General features: G+C 49.3%; 2 protein-coding genes across 7 annotated transcripts in view; both read left to right on the top strand.

Moving 5' to 3' along the window:
• Dguok (deoxyguanosine kinase) overlaps positions 1-286 on the top strand; it is a 30960-nt gene extending 30674 nt beyond the window's left edge. For all 3 annotated transcript variants that reach the window (XM_038320063.1, XM_038320064.1, XM_038320066.1), the window contains one exon: positions 32-286. In XM_038320063.1, coding sequence (XP_038175991.1) covers positions 32-58 — 27 coding nt within the window. In that variant the 3' untranslated portion in view covers positions 59-286. The remainder of the gene's footprint in view (positions 1-31) is intronic.
• Positions 287-23241: 22955 nt separating this feature from the next.
• Positions 23242-26109, top strand: part of Tet3 (tet methylcytosine dioxygenase 3) — a 103893-nt gene continuing 101025 nt past the window's right edge. For 2 of the 4 annotated variants that reach the window (XM_038318290.1, XM_038318294.1), the window contains exons 1-2: positions 24106-24254; positions 25050-25781. In XM_038318290.1, coding sequence (XP_038174218.1) covers positions 25479-25781 — 303 coding nt within the window. In that variant the 5' untranslated portion in view covers positions 24106-24254; positions 25050-25478. Of the gene's footprint in view, positions 23530-24105; positions 24255-24627; positions 25782-26109 lie in introns of those variants that run through there. The other 2 variants (XM_038318291.1, XM_038318293.1) reach the window with 2 other exon arrangements.

Genomic DNA, 26109 nt, shown 5'->3' on the forward strand with positions numbered 1-26109 from the left:
CAGTGTGACATTAGGTCTTCTTTCCCTGCAGGTCAACACCTTTATGAGGAACCTGTAAGCGGTAATTGAGACGTCTTGGCTCTGGTCTGGTTCCATCTTTCTGAAGCTAGCAAATGTTGATCTTCCATCCATCTTGTATGCACATCCCCTGGGCCCCTCAAGCATCCCCAGACCCCACACACTCGGGTGTATGCCCTCTTTATACTGCTGGTTTTTTGTTGTTTTGTTTTTGTTTTTTAATCTCAAGCACTTTAAAAATAAAGCCAACTTAAGTTTGTTTCTCTAATCCAGTTGTTCCTTTATTTCAGTATAAATGATACCTGTTCTCAACTCCATATAGATACCAGTTTTCACCTAAGAAAAGTCTCAGCTTTTCTTGACCAACTGCTCCTGTGTGATCGCATGTCCTGATAATCCAGGGCAGGGACTGTCCCAGAGCCAGACAAGCCCTGCCTTACATGCATGGGTCCACTGTGTACGCCAGAATGGAGAAACAGTGCGTACTCCAGGGAGCTTTAGCTCTTCCTGTCTGCTGTTCCTAGTACTAAGAAGAGATGGGGGAGTTCATCCCGGTCCTGGAGCTAAAGAGTTCGCCCAGAAGACAGGGAGAGAACAGCCTCTGACGTTTAGGGTTTGGCTATCCCAGTCTTCTGCGCACCTTAGCAGTGCGCTTCAGGCAGCACTGAGGCACGGAGACCGCAGCAGCAGGGACAAGTGTGACTTGGTGCTGCTGCTCTAAGCGCCAGGCGTGATTTGTCAAGGGAAGAAAAACTCAGAGATGTATAGAATTGGCGAGCTCCATTGCAAGAAGCCCAGGTCAGGCTTTACCCGAAGCACCTGGGCCCTCTAAGTTCTGCAGGCACACAAGACCCCAATGAACCAGGGTCTAATGTCTTGGGAGACAGAAATTTTTACCATCCTTTATGGTTTGAGAAGGTGTTGGATTTACTACTTAACAATATACAAGGTTTTCAACAACACATCCAACAATTTCTTTATCCTACATTAAGAAAATACTTGCGGGCTGGAGAGATGGCTCAGTGGTTAAGAGCATTGCCTGCTCTTCTAAAGGTCCTGAGTTCAATCCCAGCAACCACATGGTGGCTCACAACCATCTGTAATGAGGTCTGGCGTCCTCTTCTGGCCTTCAGGCATACACACAGACAAAATACTGTAAAATAAATAAATAAATATATATATATTGAAAAAGAGAGAAAGAAGATACTTGCCTTTTGTTGCTGCAGTAAACACCATGACCAAAAAACAACTTTGAAAGGAGAGGGCTTATTTTAGCTGACTGGTGACAGTCCGTCATCAAGGGAAGCCCTGCAGGAGCCTGACACAGAACCTACTGGAGGGATGCTGCCTGCTGAGCGATTAGGGGCTCCTGGTCAGTTAGCTTTCTTACACAGCTCAGACCCCCAGTAGGCTGAGCCCTCCCACGTTGATCAGGAATCAAGAAAGTGCTTCCCTGACCTGCTCACAGGCTGGTCTGATGAAGGCAATTACTCAGTTGAGGTTCCCCCTTCAAGGTTTCTCTAGGTTTGTGTCAACAGCTAAAGCTATGACATAAGGCATATTAGTTCATCCATTTAAATTGTGTAAGTCAGAGTTTTTTGATGTAATCAGAAGATTGTATATCCAGCACCAAGAAGAAAGCCTGTCCCCCACCCCCATTGTCTCCTGCCTCCACCCTAGGCTCCCACGGATCTACTTTCTTTGTGTATAGATTGATGATGAATCTCGTGTGAATAGATTCTCCGTGTGGTCTTCTGTGACTCATTTCTGTTGCTCAGCATCATGTTCAGAGGTTCATCCAGATTGTGGCGTGTATCCACACTTCCTTTTTATGACTAAGCAACGTTTTATTTTATGGCTGTGACACACTTTGTTTATCCATTCATGGGAATCTGCCATTTTCATTGTTGCCAGCCTCATGCCCATAGAGTGCTGTCTCATTGTAGGGGTGACAGCATGCCTTACAGGACTGATGATGCCGAGCATCTTTTGTGGTTCATAACCATCTGAGTATCTTACTCAGGGAAGTACCTGCTCACACACTTTGCCCTCTTTTCAGTCAACTTACAAGAATCCTTTGGGTATTTGGGGTATGTGTTTTTTGAAAATTACATGACTTGGGCTGGAGAGATGGCTCAGAGGTTAAGAGCATTGCCTGCTCTTCCAAAGGTCCTGAGTTCAATTCCCAGCAACCACATGGTGGCTCACAACCATCTGTAATGGGGTCTGGTGCCCTCTTCTGGCCTGCAGGCAAACATGCAGACAGAATATTGTATACATAATAAACAAATATTTTTAAAAAAAGAAAATTACATGACTTAGAATCATTTCTCTCTCTTACCTTTTTAAAAAAGATATTTATTTTTAATGATGTGGGACCTGGGGTGGGGTGGGGATGTACTTTAAGTACAGGTACCTGTGGAGGCCAACAGAGGGTGTCAGGTCGTCTGGAACTGGCGTTAGAGGTGGTTGTAAGCCACCTGACGTGGTTCTGGGACCCAGACTCCAATCCTCTGGAAGAAAAACAAAGCCACTTAACTGGTAAGCCATCTTGTTAGCTCCTCTACCCACCCCCACTTTTTGAAACAAGTTCTCTCAGGACCCAGGCTGACCTTGAACTCTGTAGCAGAGGATAGCCTTGAACTTTTGATTCCTTCGCCTTAAGCCTCCTGAGTACTGGCATTACATTTTTGGTGTCTGTTGAAGCAAGCAAGCGTGTGTTTTGGTGAAACCCACTTGTTTAGTTTTATCATGTAGGCTTTTATGGTTATATCTGAAAGGCCAGGTAACCTAGGTTCACAGACATTGGCTTCTGTGTCTTTATTGTTTTGCTGTTTCAGCTTCTCTCCAGACCTGTGATGCATGCTGAGTTTTTGCATCTAAGGGTAGGTAGGGCCCATCTTTTTTATTTTGTTTTGTTGTTTTGTACGTGAGCCTGATTGTCCCAGCACCATTGGAGGAAGTCCCCTCCCTCTGTGACTTAGCGCCCTTGTTGACACACTGTCACTTCATCTTGGTCTAGGTTGCTACTTCAGGCTTTGGAAAGCCCATCGATGTTTGTTATTTTGGAAACTCAGTATTTTCATTCATTCAGCTTTGAAGGACCCACCTACCGAATCGTCACTTCTGTGTCCAGGAGACGCTGTAGTAGGAATGGCCTGTAGACTTGAGTGGGAACAATGGCTCGGCCTGTCTTCAGAGATTCCCCAAGTGTTGGCCATATGTAAGGTACCCAGGAGAGAACCGTGAGGGGACAAAGCAGGTATCATCTGATGGATGCCAAACACAAAGTGCCCATGTGGTCAGCTGTGAAGCGAGGGCCCATGAAGGGTGGAAGGAGCCTGAGTGAGCTGGACAGCCTCTCAGAGAAATGGGTGACTATTCTGAAGAGTGAATGGGGAGGCTTTTGGGTGCTGTGTCCCCCGCTCCAAGAGGAAGCCTAAGGCCAGATGCAGAAAGCAGATTTATAGATTTAAGAATGCACTCCTAAAAATTCAGTACAAGCAGTAGGGATAAACCCTGGTCTCAGCTTTTTGGAGCCCCTTCTCTGTGGAGGGATACCTTGCTCAGCCTCAGCTTAGATATAGTCAGGAGTGCCTTGGTCCTGCCTCAAAGCAGTGTGCTAGACTTGTTGACTTCCCAGTGGAATCCTTACCCTCTCTGAGGAGTGGGGGGGAGATAGGAGGGGAAAGGTGAAGGGAGCGGCAGGAGGAGAGGGAGTGGGAACTGAGATTGATATGTAAAATGAGAAAAGATAGTTTTTTTTTAAAAAAATAAATTAAAAAACAAAAGAATGAGGGAGGGGAGCAGAGAAAAATGTAGAACTCAATAAAAATCAATACAATTTAGAAAAAAAAGAATGCAATCCTGGGTTGGCATGCTGAAACCCGTTTAATCCCAACACTTGGGAGATAGCAGGTGGGTTTCTTGAGTTCAAGGCCAGCCTGAGACCCTGGCTCAGAAAAAAGCCTGAGTTAAATTCAGCTCTGCCTTCCACAGCAGGCAACTCCCGACTGCCTCTAACTCCAGTTCCAGGGCATCTGACGCCCTCTACTGGCCTCTATGGGCACTGCACGCATCTGGTGCACAGCCATAGAAACAAACAAAACACTCAAAAATCCAGTCCTTAGCTGGTCTGGAGAGATGGCTCAGGGGTTAAAAGCATGGGCTGCTCTTCCAGAGGGCCTGAGTTCAAGTCCCAGCAACTACATGGTGGCTCACAACCATCTATAATGAGTCTGGTGCTCTCTTCTGGTATGTGTATACAAAATTAATTTAGAAAAAAAAAGATACTTCTTTAAAAAAAAAAGCAGTGCTTCTTTAAAGATGGTGAGGCGAAGCACGCTGCTCCAGAGCTGTTTCTGATGCAGTGGAAATTCTCAGACGAAGAGGGAAGAGCTTCAGGTGAGGGAGGCTGCCCTATGACAATGCCACCCTCCCTGGGAAAACAAGGAGGGAGTAGCTTGCAGTGTTGAGGAAGGATTACCTCAGCCTTCTCTGGCTCACTCTCTTCTTGGACCTTCGCTTAGCACGCTCCACTTTCTGCCTACTGGCCTGACTCCCTTTTCCCACCTCAGTTGACTGAAGTATTTGTTTCTGTTGGTCTATCCTTGTCTCATTTGTCTTTCTTCTGTCTGAGTGATCATGTATTTGTTTTCCGATGTTGCCAAAAACTCACATAGATATGACATGTACACATGAATTCTTAAAAATACTTATTTGAAAGTGTTGCTTCCTACAAATCAGCCACTAGGCTCCTCACCTAGGAAGACACCTTTGTTGTGATTTAGTGGTTGTACCTATATCCTGTCAATAAAAGCTGTGCTCTCCTCCTTCTGCATGTGCCTTGGCACTGAGGAATTACCCAGAGTCTTTCCCTGCAAACCAAAACAAGTTAGTGGGAGGTGTAAGTTTCAGGGCCCAGTGCTTGCGAGGACCCAGGAAGTTGTTAAGAGAGTGATCTCCCTGCCTCTAGGGAGACTTTAGGAGGGGCACTTCAACCAAGGAGAGTCTGCCCCCCAAAACAGGAAGGGTATTCGTTCACTGCTTCTCCAAAGGAATGGCAGATAGCCATGACAGATGGGTTTTTAGAGTCCAAGCCTCTACTGGGAACCAGTGAGCTGAGGGAACTTCCTGTGTACGTCTGTTTTGCGACAGGCTCACTACCCTGGCCTCCAGAGGTGTCACAAAGGGTCTCACCCCGAACGCTGGCCTGGAGCCCATGATATAACCCAGGCTGACTTTGAACTCTCAGCAATTCGTCGCCTCAGTTCCTCCGAGTGCTGGGACTACACGTCTGAGTCACTATGCCCTGGCCTTGGGTGGCATCTGTAGATTTGGTTGGTTTAGCCTAGAGCTTCTATATACAGAGTTCCTATGATTCCCTAGGGCGACAATGAATTAGGCCCATGTGCGTCCCCTCCAGAGCAGCTAGGAGGAAGGACAGCACACGGCATGTCCTACTCCCAGGCTCAAGGAAGAGAGTGCTGAGTGGTTAAGAGCAGACCATGTCTCCTGGCATCTGTGCTAAGTCATCCCTCTGGCCTTTCCAGCTGGAAGACGTGGGGCCTCTGACCTCCCTTTCACTCACCCCACCCTGGAGGCCACCATCTGCCTCTTCCCATTCTCCTGATTTTCCTACTGCTCTCTGAACCTCATTCCCACCAGGCTCTTCCCCTTCTGTGACTTTCAGGTCCCAATTCTATAAGGCAACCACACTCCTGACCTTGTGGGGACCCCCTGGGTCCAGTGTCCATGACCATCAGAGCCCTCCCGTCCTCCCATGTGCCTGCTGCTTGGGCTGCAGGTGCTGCCCCCGATGCCCTCCCACCTCCCAGCCACCGTCACAGCAGCAGCGTCTTCAGAAGCCTTGACCCACTCCCACCCCAGCTGGCCCAGGTGCTGTGCTTGGTATTCCTGAAGGATGCGTTTGTCTTACTATTCCATCAAGATGTCTTTCCTCACATCTTTATTAGCACTTTTTTATTTTATTCTGTGTGTGCAGGTGTTTTATCTGTATGCATGTCTATGTACCAAGTGTATGCAGTGCCCTTGGAAGCCAGAGGAGGATTGGTCCCCCGCCACATGCACACACACACACACACACACACACACACACACACAGAGAGAGAGAGAGAGAGAGAGAGAGAGAGAGAGAGAGAGAGAGAGAGAGGACTAGTGTTCCAGACAGTTGTGAGCTGGCATTTAAGGTGCCAGAATGGAACCTCCATCCTCTTGAAGAGCGGCATATGCTCTTAACCACCGAGCCATCTCTCCGGCCCCAAGAAGACACTTTGTTTTTTGTTTTGAGACAGGGTCTCCCTTTGTAGGCCTGACTGGTCTTGAACTCATGAAGAACTGCCTTCTGCCCGGCTTGGTCCTCTGGTCCTCTGCGGGGTTTACATGTGAGCCACCCCAACTCCTGTCTGTAGCTCCAGGGCTTAGCACACACAAGTGACCAATCCAGGAAGCACTGGGCAAAGGGAAAGAAGAAAACGAGAAAAGGAGAAGTAGACAGAGCATGAGAAGGGCCCTGTAGTAAGCAATGCAGTGTCCTGCAGCTGCTACCTCTTTCCGCTGCCAGCAGCATGCTATGGGCCTGCTACCCAAGGCTGTGAGCAGACTCTAGGTTAGACCATGTGACAGAGCTTTAGAGCACATGGGTAGACACAGAAGATGAACAGAAGTGTATGCTCTGGGCACTTGGGATGAAGCTCAGTTGATAGAGTGCTTGCCTAGCATGCCCAGGGTCCTAGGTGCAATCCCTGCATGGACTATTGCCCGGTGGGGTAGGGCATGTCTATAGTCCCAGCACTCAGGAGGTGGAGGACGGGGGATCAGTTCAAAGTCATCCTCAGCCACAGTGAGTTGAAGGCTAGTCTGGGCTATGTGAGATCCTGCCTCAAAGAAAGAAAGGAAAGAGAATGAAAAAAGGAATGAATATTTAGATCCTACTCCTAGACACCCCCATCCCCAACTGACCCTGAGGAGCAGATGAAGAACCTATAAGGTGGGGGCTGCAGAAGACAAGAGTAGTCTGGACCCTGACCCCGGAGAAATGTAGCATCAACCCAATGCAACCCAGCCCTAAATTCTTTCATATGAGAAAGACAGAAATCTGTATGTCAGTGCTGTTCAGAATTTGACTATCCTCTACGACTAAGCTGGTACATCTTGGGGTTGGTGTTCATGCAGTGCTCTCTCTTGTCTGATCTGGAGCCCTGCTTGCAGTGCCTGTGGGTGTTGGATTGCCTACAACTAAGCCTCTCCAGCAAATGTTACCCCATAGCAAGGAACCTCTGTACATGGTGGTAGCTGGCATGAGAACCCAGGCAAAGGGGGTACCCTTAGGCAAGTCCTTGGACCTCTCTATTTTAAGTTTCTATAAACTCAGACTATCGTCAAAGTCTCTCATCTCATGCTCAAATGCTGACTTCCAATGAGGAAGTGGCATTGGAGTAGACGAGGGCTCGGGTGTGGACAGCGTGAGCCTGAGTGCAAATCCTGGCTGCTGCTTTAGTTTGAGCTTCTGTTTGTTTAAAAGTTGCAGGCAAAGTAACTTTACACGATGGCTCCAAGGATTTCAAAAAGGAGGGACCAGGGTCGTGGTTGCTCGTCCATTGTTGCACCCTTGTGTGCTGCCCCAGGTAGCACCGTGCAGGCTGTGCTTGAGGCCAGAGCAGGCTGCTTGGTCTATAAGGAGCCCATGAGGTCCCATGGTCTACCTTGCAAAGGGGTGGATATTGGACTCGCTCAGAAGGTGGAGGGCTGGGCCAGGAGGCCGGCAGGCATTCACTGCAGCTTCCTTCCTGCCTAGTGGCTGGCTGGGCGCCCCGAGTGTGCCCTCAGATGACCCGTGTGCAGGGACTGGCTGCACAGCCAGGAGCAGTTGGGTTTAAGCTGTTGTTTTTTTTTTTTTTTTTTTTTGTTTCCTTTTCTTTTTTGTCTGTTCAAGCTGGGATTCTGCTGCCCCTACAGGCGCTCTGTTCCATCTGTAGACCCTTGCTTCTCCTGGTGTTTGCCAGCGGGGACTCCACCCCTCTCACTCTGTTTCTCCTCAGATCAGAGTGCAAGATTTTAGGGGTGCCAGGTAAGTAGACACATAAAGAAGCAAAGACCAAGGGGTAGCACGTAAGGAGTTTTCCCCAGTGGGGTTGGAGACATGGCTCAGCAGCTAAAAGCACTTTTGCTCTTGCAAAGGACTTGGATTTGGTTCCCAGCACCCATATGGTGGCTCACACCCATGCAGACCCCCAGTTCCCAGGGGTCTAGTGCACCTCTTTTGCCCTCCGAGAGCACCAGGCATGTGTGTGGTGAACATAAACACATTTTTAAAAATTTTAAAATAGGAAATTTTGTTTTTGTTTTTTGAGACAGGGTTTCTCTTTGTAACAGTCCTGGCTGTACTGGAACTCACTTTGTAGACTTGGCTGACCTCGAACCCACAGAGATTCCCCTGCTTCTACCTCTCCGAGTGCTGGGAGTAAAGGCATGCACTACCACTGCCCAGCTAAGGAAAGAGTTTTAAAACCAAAACCACCCAGGGCCTGATGGCCGGCCAGTGCACTCCACCCAGAGAGCTGCTTAACTCCAAATCCTGAAATGCATGAAGGTGTGGAAGCATATGCCTCAGCTCTTCTGCAAGTCTGGGTTAATGCTAGTGTCCTGCAGTCGTCCTACGAGAAGGGGCTGCTTAGGCCCGTCTTTACTAGGGATTCCAAGATGTGCTGTGGGCTGTCAGCTAGAATAATCCATCCCAGAATGTCTGCTTTTGTCCAATGTCAGTGATTAGTGTGTGCCTTTGGAGACAACCCAGGCTTAGCCTCACTAATGGGTAAAGAATTGCTACAGTTCTCTCCTTGATCATATGTGTAGAAATAGCAAATTTCTAGCTAGCATATTAACTAGGATTTATTAGTCCCAAAGAGACTGCTATTGCCCAAAAGTCTTTTCAGAGTTCCTTGGAGCCATTCTGTGGGTCCCTGTAGAGTTGGACTGTTTTTGCCATTCAACAAGGATATGTCAAGTGGCTGTGTGTTGGGCACTGGAGTCTGATGGGTTGCAGGGCACATGAATGTCACAAGTGATATCTGTACTTAAGAAAAATAAATGTCTAACCAAAGCTTGACTATACCTCTTTCTCTTGTGTCTCTCAAAATTATTTTTGACTGCTTTCTAAAATTAAGCTCTCTTTCAAAGGATAGAGAATAAAATGACTGATTGGGAATATTCAGAATAACGTGGCTTAGACAGAAGCAATCTCAAATGAGGAATTCCTGACAGATCTTGAGCTCTGTATAAGACCACTCTCCAAGGACATGACTCAGATAAGAATATTTATTGAGGCTTGTTTAAATGCAAAAGCACATTTTCCTGAGAACCGGTTTTGGCTCCTGGAAGTCAGCCACCTTTCAAAGTAGAAATGACCAAATGGCCTGACCCAACCCAGATCTGTTGGCTCTTGTCCACTGCCATGAGCCTCTGGCTAGGACTCCCCAGGCACTTACACCTATACCTGCCTAACGAACTCCAAGCTAAATGAATGTACAAGATTGACAGAGCTTAGAAAGAAACCCGTAGTTGCATGAGGTCCCGTGTTGCCAAGGTTATTCCATGGATCAGATTCAATGCTGCCACCACTCAGATTCCCAGACTCTAACAAGAGTATTCTATATGCTTTTTGCGACATTAATACTTTCCTTCTTTTTTTTTTTTTTTTTTTTTTTTTTGAGACAGGGTTTTTCTGTAGCTTTGGGGCCTTAGACCAGGCTGGTCTCGAACTCACAGAGATCCACCTGCCTCTGCCTCCCAAGTGCTGGGATTAAAGGCATGCGCCACTACTACCCTGCTAACATTAATACTTTCATTTATGCTCTCCTTCAATTACAGCCTTTGCAGCAGACATTAAACCCTCCCATTTTGTAGACATACAAACTGAGGATCAGTTAGGCAGGTCATCTAAAACACATAGCCAGAGATCACCGTATCTAGTTGACCTGGAAAGCAGCAGACCTCAAAGGCCTACATGCCCACCCCAACTGGCAGCTGCTCCGGAAGCATTGGTTTCCAATCTGACTGTCCCTTAAACTCAGAATGTGACCCTGGGGTGGAGCATTCTAGTCCTTTCAGCCAGAATCTGGGGGTGGGGCCAGTGCATCTCTGTCACACTATTAGGCCAATCAGAATTTGGTAAGGCCTATACATGAAATCTCATTCTCTCTATTAGACCAATCAGAGTTTGCTTCCTTTTCTGAGGAACTACTTAAAGGCATTGATTTTCCGCTTGTCGTTATATGTACGTGTGTGTGCATTTGGTGTATGTGCATGTTCATGTGTTCACATGCATGTGTAAGCATATGTGTACACATGTGTTCATGTGTGTGGAGGCCAGAGATCAATGTCAGATGTCTTCCTCAATCACTCTCCACTTTATTATTTTATTTGTTTATTTATATATTGAGACAGGGTCTCACTACGTAGCTCTGGTTGGCCTGGGTAGACCAGGCTGGCTTCAACTCATAGAGATCTACCTGCTTCTGCTCCCCTCCCCATCCCCCAAGTCTGGGATGAAAGGCATGTGCCTCCGCATCTGCCTAACATCTTTTTTTTTTAAAAAAAGATGGCTTATTTAAAGATTTATTTTTATTGACTTGTGTGTGTGTAAGATGTGGAGGATGGGAGTGCTTGTGGAGGCCGCAGGAAAGCTTGGGAGAGTTGGTTCTCTCCTACCGTCTTCTCACGGGTCCCAGGGATGGAACTCAAGTCACCAGGCCTGTGCAGGAAGCACCTTTCTACGCTGAGCCACCTCACTGGTCCCCTTTGATGTGTACAATTAAAAGTGACAACTCACAAAATGAAAATAGAAAGTTTTCAAAAATAACTTTTCTTCGTAAAATGACTGTGTGTATGTGTGTGTGTGTGTGTGTGTGTTGTGTGTTTGCACTTGAGTACAGGTGTCTGTGTAAATCACAGAAGGGCGTCAGAGCCCCTGGAGCTGGAATTACAGGGTATTGTGAGCTGTCCCATGTGGGTGCTGGGACCCGAACTCAGTCCTCTGCAAGAGCAGTCTGCACTCTAACAGCTGAGCCGTCTCTATCTCCAGAGCCCACTAACATGTTCCTTCCCTGGACAGAACATAAACTTGTGTATACTTTTGGGAAGTGAGTTAGAAATGTTTAGCAGGACCTTAAAAAGATTTGATATCATCTAAGTGCCTGCACTTCCAAGAAAGTGGTATATAAAAGCCCAGGCACATGATTCCTCATGGAAGGTCTGTTTATAGCCCCAAACCCCTAGAAGCCTAAATGTTCAATATTAAAGAACAGTGAAAAGTGTAAAATAATTATGGACTCTGAGTGCATTGGACTGTGATACAGTTATTATATTTTACTAATCACACCTTCGCTAGTCCTTGGTGTTTCTTCTCTATTGTTCTTTTCCTTCTTGCCTTTTAGGCAAAATAGAATGTTTTCTATTCATTTCTTTGGCAAATATTTTCTCTTTTAATTTAGGCTGCTAATGGTAAGTAGGATTTGATTGTATACTTTGAAATATTACCTACTAAGGTAAACAGCTAGCTCACTTTATTCTGTGGCTCTGGGAGTCAGTGCCTGCTTACGTGAAAACAGTTTGTCTAGTTAAATAGGATTGCATTGCTCTGGACTAAGAGACAGTTTGTTTCTTCAGAGACCCAGCTCCTAATGATCAAAACAGCATTGCTGTAACAATATGCATTCCTTAACTCTCAATGTAAAACCACACTGGGAGTCTCCACCCCTGTAGAGCAAAACATTTGACAAAGCAAACAATATGCCACCAAAGACTGCCCCACCTCGACACTAACATAACAAACTCTGTTTCTGTTCTAAACTCAAAAATAAGGTGGGGGCTGGAGAGATGTCTCAGGGGGTGAGGTGCTTGCTGTGTAAGCTTGAAAACCTGCGCTGGGACCCACAGTACCCATGAGAAAGGCCCAGAGGGCGTGCTCCTGGAATTCCAGGGCTGAAGACAGGGATAGGATTTGGGGATTTGCCTGGCCAGCTACTCTAGCCAATCAGTGAATTCCAGGTTTAGCAAGAGACTGTCCTGAGCTGGGTGTTTGACTAGATATGGATATACTCTCCACATAAAGAAATTCTTTGTGTTTTATCTGGTGTTCAAATTCAATTGAATATCTTTTATTTTATTTGCTACATGTGGCAACCCTCCCTAATCCTCAAGTTTTTGCCTGTTTTGACATTGGTGCCTACATCTAAGAAGTGCTCACAGGAACCCAACTCCTGGTATCCCACATGAAGCAATTTACCTGCTTACTTCCGGAGAAGGATCTTGGCCGAGGACAGCCTCCTTGTGCCCCCAGAAACCTCTTCAGCTTCCTCTGCATTACCTGCTGTGGAGGTGAGCAGCAACTTCTCCACCAAGCGGCTGTTTCTGGGCTTTCTTCTCCCTTCCCTCCTAGCAGCCGCGAGGTCCCTTATGGGTCTGTGGATCTGGGCAGAACCTGCCTGTCAGCGTGGCCCACTGTGTGGTGCTGTTTGAGTGGCCAATCTCTTATTTCTCCTGTGGCCTCTTCATGTCTTTGACACCCTACTTCCTGCCTTACAGATTTTGATTCATTAATAATTCTATGCTTTTCCACAAGGAGATATTACAATCACATTGTATTGTAGTCTGGAACGGCAATGGGCCATAGTCTAGTCTTGTCACCATTAATCCAGTCCTGCAGAAGACATGAGGAGACATGGCAACATGGGCTGGTGACTTCCATCCCTGGATCATGACAGGCACACTATGACAGGATACAGTGTCTCCCCAGGAACAGTGCTGGAGTGGCACATGTGACTGGATCCCCTGCTGTGAGCACTTTTGGAAGTTCCCCTCCCCGTTCAGTGAGGAAGGCCTGTGCTCCTCTGATGTCAGCTAGCAGCATCTCCATCTTTATCACTTCGGGGGGTACTAACCCCCCCCGAAAGTTTGCTTACATCTAGTTCAGCTTCTGACCAGTAGTTCCAGGGCCTGCTAAGATATTGCCCTGCTTGAAACTCTGAGTGGGACCACTGCTTCAAATTCATGGCCTGTACTTTGAGAAGCAGGACTCTGAAACTAACTCCCAACTGGCTGCGTTACCTCCCAGGCTCTACAGAGGACTGCCCTGCTGATACCCAAAAGGCCAAAATCAAAGGCTTGTCTGTGAGGTAGGGAATTGCAGAGTGAAAGAAACAGACAGGCTGGGATGGAAAGAGCGGAGAGCCTGAGAGGAGACAAGTCCAGGGCAGCTTAGAGTGGAGCTGATACAGCTTAGTTTTGATTGACCATAAAAAGAAGGGAACCAGGCCAGGTAGTGGTGGTGCACAAGTTTAATCCCGGCACTCGGGAGGCAGAGGCAGGTGGATCTGTGAGTTCAAGGCCAACCTGGTCTACAGCCAGAATGACACAGAGAAACCCTGTCTTGAAAAACTAAACAAACAAACAAAAAGATGAACTGTCACCCCCAAATGGGGAGCCACCACCTCATCTTATATCTAGCACCTGGCTGCCCAAGTAGTATATTAGACCACCCACTCTAAGTAATTGATTATTGATATGTGAGTGCTGGTTGTCATGGTTACGAATGGTTTAAACACTAAGATCATTTCTCTGTGAAGCTGGAAGAGGAGGTAAGGATCAGCCTGGGGGTGGGAGGGTGGGCATTTGAGTGCCTACTGAGTACCAAGGTCTGAGACAGGGCTTTGCATAGGGTGGCTTATTTGGTCATTCTGCAAAGGTATATCTTTAGTTTCATCTCTGCAGATAGGAAGTAGGATGTGACTTAATCTTACAACAGTCACAATACTAATACCTTGAGGATCCAGAATGGGAACTCGGGCATCTAGGGGAAGCGTCTCCATGTATAGAGAGAAGGGGTAATGTCATAGATGGGCACGGCAGCTGAATGGAAGCATGGGATCTTCATAGGGATTCTAAGCACCGGTTGCTTCTGCGCTGTGAAGCCCCACAAACATGGCGCAAGGGAATACCAAATATAAAAACTGATTATGTCAGTCTCAGACATACAATCTCCTGCTTACAGAAGACAGGACAGGGGCAGCCTGGGAACCCAGACACATCAGATCATGGGGACAAATAGTTTTCTGTGAAGTCCTTTCACACACAGCAGGTGAGGGATGGTTCGAAGATTAAAGTGCATGCCCAATAGTTTGAATTGAACCCACGGTGGAAGAAGCGAGTCCTAAAATTTATCCTCTGCACCTCACTCATGTACCCTGGCGCACATGTGCTTACACACATACACACATACATATATACACAGACACACACAGACACACACACACAGACACACAACAGACAGACATACACACACATACACACACACCAGACACACACACACTAAAAATTAAAATACTTTCCACTGTATCCAATAAAGTCCCTAGGAATGTAGTTAGGAATCTCACCATTTTATTGTGATACATATTTCTGTGCTGTTCCCTGTCACACACACTCCTCTGTATAAGTCTTTCAAAATGCAGGAGGTGGAGGCAAGTGAATTGAAAAGTTCAAAGTCATCCCCAGTTACATAGCAATTTCAAGGTCAACCTGAGGAGCAAGAGACCCTGTATCAAAAAAAACAACAACAACAACAAACCAAACAGAAAAATTCAGGCCTTGTGTGAGGGTTCAACACTGACGTTTACCCAGAAGCAGCTCATAGCACCTGACCCAGCCATTTTGCTCTCCCTGCATAGGTGTGACCCTACCTGTACTTCCTGGGTCTGTGTGCTTGTCCCCGGTACCTCAGATCAGACATATCTAGCCCAGTGGCATTCATCACCATTCCCCTCCTCTGGCCCCTTGGTTTTACCTCTTTGTCTGCCCCCTCGCCAGTCAGCCTCCATGCTATGGATTTTCCCTGTTCTCGAAACCTTTCTCCATATTTCTTTCTACACAATTCCATTTCTCCTTGCCTAGATTTCTGTTACAGTCTTTGAGCCAATCACTCTGCTTGCATCCTGACATCCCACCCTAAGGTAGCCTCCGTCCAGTAGCCAGCAACTGGTTATGGCATGGTCCTGTCCACAGCCCAGTGGGTGAGACAGGGACAGACATTCTGAGATGTGAGTGTGTGCTTAGACCTGGTCTCAGGACTTGTCAGAGCTTCCTGAAGTGTCACCAGAGCTTACCGGAAAGGATGAGTGGGAGGTAAAGGCAGGGGCAGGAAATGCCTCTGTCAAGTGCCACATTGTCATAGAGATTTCATCAGGCAAGCCCCTGGTGCCTCATATACCCTGAGCCCTTTCGGCTGATTCTCTGTCCACACGTTGATTCCTACTGAACTTGACCTGTAGGCCGCTCACCCTTTCCACCCTGCTCCTCTTGACCCAGAATTCTTTCCCTGAAGTCCAAATCTCTGGGCCTGTTCTAGGGTAAAGAGTGACAGTCCATGAGAAAGGGAATCTCAATTATGCATCCCCCAGGAGGAGCAGGGCCCTGGAAAGGGGCGAGATGAATCGCACTAACGAATTCCACACAGATCCACCATACACCCCTTCCCTGTGCATCAATTACGAATCCCGCTAACCAAACAGACTCCCCACTCCTTCAGGCATACAGCAAGAGTGTACTTAGTGTACCTTTCTGCCTGGTTGTGACCTGCAGGGGCCAGTGAGGGAAAAGCAGGAGAGGGAGCTAGCACTTAGGGGAAAGTTTTAAGGGTGGATGTCTCACTTGCCCACCCCTGTGCTCCAGATTGAAGAGAAACGTGGCCTTTTGCAGGAGCCTGGCTGCTGGTGGCAATGGAAACAGGGCTCCCCTGGCCTGCAATGGGCATGCTCTGTGACCGAATTATAAAAAACTTTTTAAAAACGACACATCTTTATTTATTTTGTGTGTGCATGGGTGGATTGTGTGTATGCGCATGTGTGTGTGTGTTTCCATATGAAGGTCAGAGGATAACTTTTTAAAAAAATTGTTATTTATTTATAATGTATACAGTATTCTGGCTGCATATTTTGCCTGAACACCAGAAAAGGGCATTAGATCTCATAGTAGATGGTTGTGAGCCACCATGTGGTTGCTGGGAGTTGAACTCAGGACCTCTGGAAGAGCAGGCAATGCTCTTTACCTCTGAGCCACCTTTCCAGCCCCAGAGGATAACTTTTCAGAGTTGGTTCTTGCCTCCCACTATGAAGGACCTGGGAATCAAACTCTGATCATCAGGTTTGGCAGCAAATTCCTTTATTTCCAGAGCCCTCCCACTGGCCCTGATAATATACGTGTATGTGTGCGTGTGTGTATTTGTGTATATGTGTATATTTGTGTGTATGTGTGTGTATGTGTGTATATGTGCGTATATGTGTATGTGTGTATGTGTGTGTATATGTGTACATATATGTGTGTATGTGTGTGTTTATGTGTGTATGTGTGTATGTGTGTGTATGTGTATGTGTGTGCATGTGTGTGCATGTGTATGTGTGTGTATGTATGTGCATGTGTGTATGTGTGTATATTTGTGTGTGTATGTGTATGTGTGTATATTTGTGTGTGTATGCGTGTGTATGTGTGTACAAATGTGTGTGTATGTGTGTGTGTTTATGTGGAGGCCAGGGGTTGGCATGAGATTTCTTCTATCACTCTCTACCTTACTAATTTTTAAGAGTAATTTTTGTAAAGTGCGTCTCAAGAAAAGAAACAAGTAAGTAAACAAACAAGTAGTTGTAGCAGCTTGCTCTTAGGGCCAGCAGTCATCTCAGATCTGAAAGACAGGTCGCTGTAATACCTTAGAGACAGGCAGGCATAGGGAATAGTTTATCAACCTGAGACTCTCAAGACAGGATTTCTCTGTGTAGCCCTGGCTGTCCTAGAACTTGCTCTATAGATAAGGCTGATCTCAAACTCAGAGATCAACCTGCCTCCGACTCCTGAGTGCTGGGATTGAAAGCGTGCACCATCACCTCCTGTCTGCTCACAACCACTTGTAACTCCAGCTCCAGGGATCCAATGCTCTCTTCTGACCTCCACAATCACCTGCCCACACTCACCCCTCCCCTGCATACACACAATTTTGAAAAATTATTCTTAAAATTCACAGAGCTAAGCCACTAGCGGCCAGGCAGTGGTGGCACCCACCTTTAATCCCAGGATTCAGGAGACAGAGGCAGATAGATCTCTGTGAATTCAAGACCACCCTGGGCTACACTAGATTGATCCAGTCTCAAAGAGAAACAGAGCCAGATGGTGGTGGCTTACACTTTTCATCCCAGCACCAGGGAGGTGGAGACAGAAGTGATGTGAATGGACGAAGAGAGGAATAAAAGGTGGGAGGAGACAGGCGCTCATTCAGGCAGTCAGTCTGAGGCAGGCAGTCAGTCTGAGGCAGGCAGGCAGGCAGGCAGGCAGGCAGGCAGGCAGGCAGGCAGGCAGGCAGGCAGGCAGTCTGAGGCAGGCAAGCAAGCAGGTAGTCTGAGCAGTCAGTCTGGAGATGCAGTCTGAGGATTCCTAGTGAAAGGATCGCCCCTTTTGGTCTGAGCACTGGTAGAGGAAAGGACTCTCTAGTGACTGCTCTGCTTCTCTGATCCTTCAGCTTTCGCCCTGATAGCTGACTCTGGGTTTTTATTATTAATACCAATTAGAATTCTTGCTCCTAGTAGTTGTGAGCAGCCTGGCCATGGATGCTGGGGACTGAGTTCTGAATCTTTGTGAAGGTTTCAGGAGCAATAAGTGTCTTAACCGCTAAGCCATCTCTCCAGCCCCTCCACATTATTTTTTGAGACATGATCTCTCATTGAATCTGGAGCTCACTGATTGGCTGCGCTTGTTGGCCAAAAAACCTCAGGGATCTTCCTGTCTCTGTTGTTCCCAGTGTTAGGGCATTCAGGATTTTTGCATGGGTGCTGGGGATCCAAAAACCAGGTGCCACGCTAGCAGCAAACACTGTAGCTATAGAATCATCCTCTCCCCTACGTAACATATTTTTGTCATGTGACATCACTGAAATCCAGGGACTGTTCACTACTGTGGTACCATGTAACTGATTCCTACTAGCAACAGAACTGATCCTGCCAATCGCTGTTGGAAGCACCCAAGCCTTTAGTCAAGCTGAGCATCTGTCACCCTGGGCCTCTGAGTCAAGCAGAGCCCTGCCCCTGCCCAGGCCCCTCAGCTTGAAGGTTTCCAGGTGATGGCACCTCTTTGCCATTATCCTTGTATTCACCTTGCAATTAACACAGCCGATTTCAGTCAACTCGGATTCAAAATGAAGTCTCAAATCTTGTCATAAAGCACAAAGATGAGGGCTGGAGAAACGTTTCAGGGATATAGAGCACTGGGTTTCATTCCCAGTGCCCACAGCATGACCCACAGCTGTCTGTAACTCCAGTTCTGGTGCGTCTCCAGCCTCCTCAAACACCAGACCCGTACGTGTAGGGAGGCATTCATGTGTATATATAACAGAAAAATAAGTAAATATTTTGAAATGATTTTTGAAAAATAAATCCACTGCCAGGTGATGGTGGCCCATACCTTTAATCCCAGCACTCAGGAGACAGAGACAGACAGATCTTTATGAGTTTGAGGCCAGCCTGGTCTACAGAGCTAGTTCCAAGACAGTCTCCGTAGCTACAGAAAAACCCTGTCCAAAAAAAAAAAGGAAGAAAGAAAAGAAAAAGAAATCTACAAAGCAAAAGCATAGTCAAGATGTTCACACATATTCCATGACCCATAAAACCCACCAGAGAATCTCACGCACATTCTATGATCCCACTGAGCCCACCAGAGAATCTCATGTACACACACCATTCTTGGTTTCACGTCAGCCCTAGTGCAATTAGTGGGAGTCGGATTGTAGAGCAGTTCCTGTTACTCGGTAACCAAATGACTTTGGAGCTATTACCCCTTTAAGCCCCAGGGACTTTACCTCTAAAACAATAAAAAGTACAATGCCACACACAAAGGAAAGTGACACTTTCATGATTTCTGCCTGAACACTCTACACACAGAACAATGTGTTTAGAAAGCTCCATGCAAATGCCGGCTAATTATAGTTTTGTTTGCTTCTTTAACAAATAGGGGAGAAACCCTGTCTCGAAAAACCAAAAAAAAAAAAAAAAAAAAAACAAATAGGGACTGGAAAGGTGCCTCAGCAGTTAAGACACTTGCTGCTCTTGTAGAGGACCAGCATTTGATTCCCAGCACCCACATGGTGGCTCATAAAGATCTTTAACTCCAGCTCCAGGGGATCTGATGCCCCCTTCCTGTCTCCTCGGGCACCAGGTACACACACAATGCACATACCTACATTCAGGCAAAATACTTAGAAAAATAAACAAATCTTTCAAATAAAAACAAAAACTCATGCCTCCCCCTACCGAATATATAGCTAAAGAGTAATATTCAAAAGGAAGTACATTTCCCAACATCTTCAGTCTTGAAACCCACGCAAGCTGGGTCTGTGAGATGTCACGGTGAGTAACGCTACTTGATATGCAAGCCTGGAGTCCTGAGTTCAACTCTCAGAATTGACTTTAAAAAAAAAAGTAGAAGGTGAAACCAAGCAAGCCCAGGGCCATATCAAAAGCCCTATTCAGCGACCAGCCACATATCTGAGCTGAAGACAAGATGTGGGAGTCTCTTCCAAGGCTAGTCACATTAAGTTTCTGCAGGTTCAGCAGTCCCAGCAGTACTGGGTCGCTGATCATTGTTTTTAGTTTATACAACTTTATTTTATTGGGGGCACCCTTACCAGGATGCACAAATGGAAGCCAGAGGTCTACTTTGTGGAGTCAGTTCCTTCTTTTCACCTTTGTGGGAGTTCTGGTGATAAACCAAGGGCACCAGACTTGGAGGTCACCTGCCTTTTCCATCGAGCCATGTGCCCCACCCCCATCTTGGTCAATATACACAAGCACTCACATCCAGTTACGGTGCCTGTCCCTTCTGCGGCACACGTAAGTCAACTTCAATTCGTCAGTGGAGCTGAAGCTCCTCTTACTGCTTAGCCCAAACCTAGAAACTGCTCTATCATCCTCACAGTCTGTAAGGCTTCTTCGCCTGGTAAGGTGCATCCCTGTCCAGGTCCAGCCCGCATGGTAGCTGCAGTAGCGTGCTGACCTCTCCTCTTCGGAGCACACATTCCTACAGGAGTGTGGGTCAGCAGGGCCAGCCGGGCCAGCTCACAAAGGGCAGATCTGATACTCTCTCCTAAGCACATCAGTGCCAGGCCACGACCTCTGCCACAGGCAGAACGCCCCCCAAGTGTTTTCTTCAGTCCAGCACATCTTCATTTTGACATTAGTGAGGCTGGCAATGTGGCTCAGCAGGTGAAGGTGCTTGCCACCGAGCCTGATGACCTGAATTCAATGCCTAGGATGTACAAGGTAGAAAGAGAGAATGGACTCTCACAAGTTGTCCTCTGACCTCCACATGCACTTGTGTGCCCACACATATAACACACACAATAAGTGATTTTTTTTAAGATTGCTAGGCCAGATTGGAAGGGGTTCGGGTGACCTGGATCGTAACTGCTCAGTGTCAGCAATACTGCAGCCCCTGGACTGCAATTATCTTGAAGCCCTGCACAGAGCTGCGGTTCTTGCTCATCCTTCTTCAGCTGCTCATCTGGCCTGAGCCAGCATGGGAATAAAACCACAGCACAGAAGGCTGGAAACCCCAAGGCTGAGACCTGAGCATTTCGGACTTCATTTGAGGCACCCTTGAAGGATTTGGCAGGCTGGACGCTAGTCAGGGAAGAAACCGGGAAGTCTATGGGTTCTAGTGGTTTCTGGATACTTCATTGGTTGGCACAATTGACCCGTTTCTTCTTCTTTCAACACACGCTGATCTGGTGCTAGGTCTGAGGTGACAAAGGAGAAAGAACAGTGTGGCCCTGGCCCTTCAGAGCTGGCCTGGTGGTGAGAAAGGAAGTACGCAAACAGTTATAGCATGAATAACTGTTCTCTGAAGGGAGTGTGGGTGAAGGGTGGGAAGGAACCCTGGCATCCTTCTTGGAAGAATTGGCATTTATGCCCAGTCCCAAAGGGTTTTCAAGAATCTAGAAGGTGGAGGGGTATGTTGATGACCTCAGTCCTCTGAGTAGAAAGTGACCACTTGCATCAGATGAGCTGGGCCTGTTTGCAAGAGCCCATCAAGATTCAGCGTGTTGATTGTTCCTCATAGAAGTTGGGGTTGGGGTTATTGGCCCCTCACCCAAGCTTCAAGCTCCTCCTCGCAGCCAATTGTACTCAGTTCTGCCCTAATTGCAAGTGGGAGGTGCTAGAGTATATAAATTGGTAATGTTAACAGAGGGTCTTCATCTACTCGACTGGTTCAGGAGTCATTCCTGTTGAGTGAAGTGCAGCTGCTGCTTTGGGGTCACCCATGTTCCTTCCAGGAACCCCTCAACAACATTCTGTAAGTAAGTCCAATACACTCAGGGGTTCCCAGTGTAAACCTTGGTGGAACTGTGCTTTGGTTTGTTGTTGGAACCTTAGGATGGAGGGGTAAACTTTTATTTATCCGCAGGAAAAGAATACCTGAAGCAGGGCAGCAGGGGCAAAACCACAGAAGAAATGAGATTTAAAGTTCCAGAAAGAGGAGTGGTTGGGATGGCTTGCCAGGTAGCTCTTCTGCCAGGCCTGGTCCCTTCCTTTCAGGTGGCTCAATCTTTGCCACCCAGCTTGACTGCTCTTGGGCTGATGTGCCCCAAGGCTCATTCTGACACCTCCTATCTCTCACCTCCCCAGCCCTGAGCTCCTCCTCATGGAGGCCTGCCACCAGGCCTCATCTGCTCACCCCACACGGCTGGCCACAAGCATCCCTGTATTCCATCCTGGTGAACACACACCATCACTCCATCAGGTTATCTAAGCCAAAGAATTACATTGCCGGGCGGTGGTGGCACACTTCTTTAATCCTAGCACGTGGGAGAGAGAGGCACGAAGATCTCTGAGAGTTCAAGACCAGCCTGGTCTACAGAGTGAGTTCCGGGACAGGCTCCAAAGCTATACAGAGAAACCCTAACTTGAAAAAACAAAACAAAACAAAATCATTTGTGAAGCCAGGTGTGGTGGCACTCAGGAGGCAGGGGCAGGCCGATCTTTCAGTTTGAGGCCAGCCTGGTCTACAAAGTGAGTTCCAGGACAGCCAGAACTACACAGAGAAACTGTCTCGAAAAACAAACAAGAAACCCAAAAAAATGATTTGTCACTCAGTGAACTTTATTTGAATTCTCTTGAGAAGATTGTGTGTACCCTGCTCAAGGCTGTGTCAGTGGTCACTGGTAGAATCAGATCTGGAGGCCACAATTCTCTGATCCTAAGCTGTTTTCTTAACCTCACATCCAGTTCATCTATCAAATAGGCTGGTGAAGGGGGCGGGGGTGGCAAATCCCGTAACCAGCATGAGTGTAACCACTTCAGAGACATTAAACATGTTTAAACAGTCACCTATTTTTTGCTGTGTGTACATGCCTGTAAGTGTGTGTGCACGTATTTGTGTGCATATGTGCCAAGACCACAACTTCTCCATATTGTCGTCTGTAGCTACTCTCAACTTCCCAGAAGCAGAAACTCCTGAGTCCTTCCAAAGGCCATAGTAGGAAGTAGATGTTACAGCCATGTTCACCACCCACCCAGCTGACAAGCTGGCCTATGGCACAGGTTGTCGAGTATCAGGCTTGCCAGAGGGAAGTCCCAGACAACTCTGGCTGTTTCAACTAACTGCCTAGAGCTTTCTGGACTGCAGGCGCTGTTTGAGATCAGTTACCCCCCCCCCCCCCCCCCGCCCCCAACACATACAAATAGGCAGCCGGCCGAATGCTCTTTTTCCAGTTCTGGCTGAGTTGCTAGCTTCAGCCACGACGCATGCCAGGTACCTGGCTGGGTGAGCACCGCCCAAACTGGTCAGGCTAGTCTACCCTGTGGCTGTTTCTGCCAGGACTTGCCCGTGCGTAGGGAGGGTACAGACCTACCCTTCTCCAAAGCAACCCGGGTAGGTGGAAGGCAGTTGTGGGCACTCTAGCCTGGCAGTCAGACCAGATGGGTGGAGCTGAGTTAATCTAACCTGGAATTTCAACTTGGCCAGTAACAACAGGTGAGGGGGTGGTAGGGAAAGCAGCAAGAGAAATGGGCAGTTTGGCAAGTTGGAAATACTCTTGTGTCTTGACCCTTACCCCCTGCCTGGAATATAGCCCAGGGTGACTTTTTCAAAGTGTCTGCGAGGTTTAGGCCTCAGTGGTGACTTGGACCCGTTCGGAGTCTGTCTGGGTTCCTCTCCGCTATGTGCCCAGTCCCTCTACTCTGGGAACCAGGGCGGGCGGGGGGCGGACGGCGGGGGGGTTGTCTCGAATTAGTCTTTGTTTTAGACGCTAAAGAGCCTGAACGCCGCGTCAGGAAGGCTGGCGATGGCAGAGCCCTGTGGTCGTCCGGGGCAGGGCGCTCGGCTGTGACCCTCACGCGGATGCCATGCAGTGGGCACTCGATTTCTGCCTTCGGGCACCTACTTCTTGCCGGCTAGGCTGACTCGGTATGCAAACGCGCAATGTCCCCTATTGTCCTGCCTTGGCCTGAGCGAGCAGCATCCAAGGTGGAGAAAGGGAGTCGGTTGGGCTCGGGGCTGCGAGCGTGGGGCCGTCCCGAGCACGCAGGGAGTGGCAGGAAGTGGGGACACCCAGGCAGCTGGGCCAAGGGCCTAGCTGGGGAGGTCCGCGCCCCGCCCCGCCCCGCCTCGACAGCTCGGGCTTCGGGCCCCGCCGGAGGGCAGGGACGGGCTAGCCCGCGGGGACAGCCGCGTCTCTGGAGGGCCCCTCCGCGAGGCCCAAGGAGGCGCTGCAGGTGCAAAGCCCGGCCGGCCCGCGCGCGCATCGCTCCCTACCCGGGAACTCCGCTCTTGCGCGGTCCCGGGCCTAGCGGCCAGCCTCGGCGGGACCGCACGTGCGCGCCCTCCCGGGCGGGGGAGTCCCCGGGCGAGCACGTGCCGCGGCGCGCGGGGGGGCGGGGAGTCCCGCGGCCGCCTTCATTGCTGCTGCTGCCGCCGCCGCGGCCGCCGCCGCTGCCTCTTCCTTCCTCCTGTGCCGTCCCGTGCTCGGCCAGGGCTGGGGCGGGGGGACTCCGCGCGCGCAGCGAGCTTGGCCGGGCTAGGCGCTCCGCTCCCGGAGGCGCACACCTTGGGCCGTGGCGGTGGCGGCGGTGGCAGCGGCAGGCTGGGAAACTTTGCCCCTTTGTGCGCTCCGCCCCGGAGGCGGCGGGCAGGTCGGTGCAGCCGGTGGCTTTCCGGCTCCGCGGTGGGGGAGGGGCAGCGCGTGGGGGGAGGGGCGGCGCGGGGACCGTGGCAAGGCCGGGGTGGGCGCAGCAGGGTAGCCGGAGACCCGGCAGGGAGCTCCGGGTGGCCGTGCGCCGCTGCCGGGTGGGGGTGGCGGGGCGGGGGGCTGCGGTGCAGCGGGAGCGGAGCGGCCGAGGCCCCAGAACAAAGGAGCCGGAGCAGCGGCGGCGGCGGCGCGCGCAGCCTGGCCTGCGCCCCAGCGCGCCCCCTCCGCGCGCCCCTCGGTGGCGCGGGTCGCTTTCCTCTGTGGCCCTCGGGGCTCCCGCTCCTGGGGGCTCGACGAGGTGGCCGACTTGGGACTCCCCACGGGCGCCCCCCCCCCTCCAGGCCGCCTAGGTGCTTGGGGTGCCATCCACTCCAATGAACGAGCCTCTGCAAACTTTATTTTGCAAGCTCTGTTACCTCGGGGAAGGTCCTGTGGCCCCCCCAGTAAGGGGCTTCGCTTGGATTTTAATAAAACTCACAAGCCAGTGGAAGATGTGTGTTTGGGGGTGCACAGAGCAACTTTCTCAGAAATCCCACCTTTAGCACCCTTCATCCCCATGAATGCCTCCCTACCCCCAGCTAGTCCCCTGTACCTCCATCTGAGGCTCTAATGACTTCGTTTGACTCAGACTCTGGCTTCCCCCATTTTCTCTTCCCAGAAGCAGGAAGAGATAACACGTGAAAGTTGTCTCTGAGCCTCGAGTGATGTGCTTCCCCTTTCTGTGTCTTTCCACCCCCAGGCAGCGCAGCCTTCTCCACCATCCTGACCCAGGGAGGGAGAAGTGTCAGGAGGAAACTCCTCACCCTAATCTGCCCCACCACACACCCATTGGCTCGCCTCATGCCTGAGCCCCGGGTGGGTGAGGGTGAAGAACCCACCCAGCCAAGATGAAACCTTTCCTGGGGGCTGCTGCTGCTACTGTCTTGCCCCTGATCTGGGGGCCCTGCAGGTGGGAGACTGGTCCTGGAAGGAGCCCTGGCAGCCGGTTGCAGCAGAGGTGAAGAGGGTTCAAGAAGAGACACCCATTCCAGAGGCCGAAGCTTCTTGCCATCACCCTTGTAGACTTGTTTAGGAGAGAACGACCTGTTGGTGGCATTTGCTGGCATCAGGAGACTGGACAGTAGTCTAACCCAGCACTTATGCTCCCTTCCCTGGCAACCTCAGCATCATGAGCCAATTTCAGGTGCCCTTGGCGGTCCAGTCGGACCTCCCAGGCCTTTATGATTTCCCGCAGGGCCAGGTGATGGTAGGGGGCTTCCAGGGGCCTGGGCTTCCTATGGCTGGGAGTGAGACCCAACTGCGAGGGGGTGGAGATGGGCGAAAGAAAAGAAAAAGGTGTGGGACCTGTGAGCCCTGCCGGCGGCTGGAAAACTGTGGGTCTTGTACTAGCTGCACCAATCGCCGCACGCACCAGATCTGCAAACTTCGCAAGTGTGAGGTGCTGAAGAAAAAAGTGGGGCTTCTTAAAGAGGTAAGCGGGCCTCTGCTAGGCTCCCCATCCCTTTCTTGAGGGCGTTGTCATCACGAGGGGCTGGTTAAAAAGGCTCATCCAGTTATGCCTGTCCTTCCATTTCTGGTCCCTTGGTCCCCTTTGGAGCCCAGCCTGCTGTCGGAAGCCCAGTGTGTTCCTTTTCCAGGCTGACGGTTTGTATGAGAGTAACTCAGTCCCTTGCAGAGCATGGAGAGCCAACATCCTCCTCCTGGGTGTTTATGGTTGATGCAGGACCCCACGCCTCAGGTGGACTTTAAGGTGACTGCGAGGTGGGTGATGTGGGCAGCAGTGGTGGCAGTGAGGCGCT

This window comes from Arvicola amphibius, chromosome 2, assembly GCF_903992535.2.
Source record: "Arvicola amphibius chromosome 2, mArvAmp1.2, whole genome shotgun sequence".
In the NCBI taxonomy this organism is placed as follows: Eukaryota; Metazoa; Chordata; class Mammalia; order Rodentia; family Cricetidae; genus Arvicola; species Arvicola amphibius.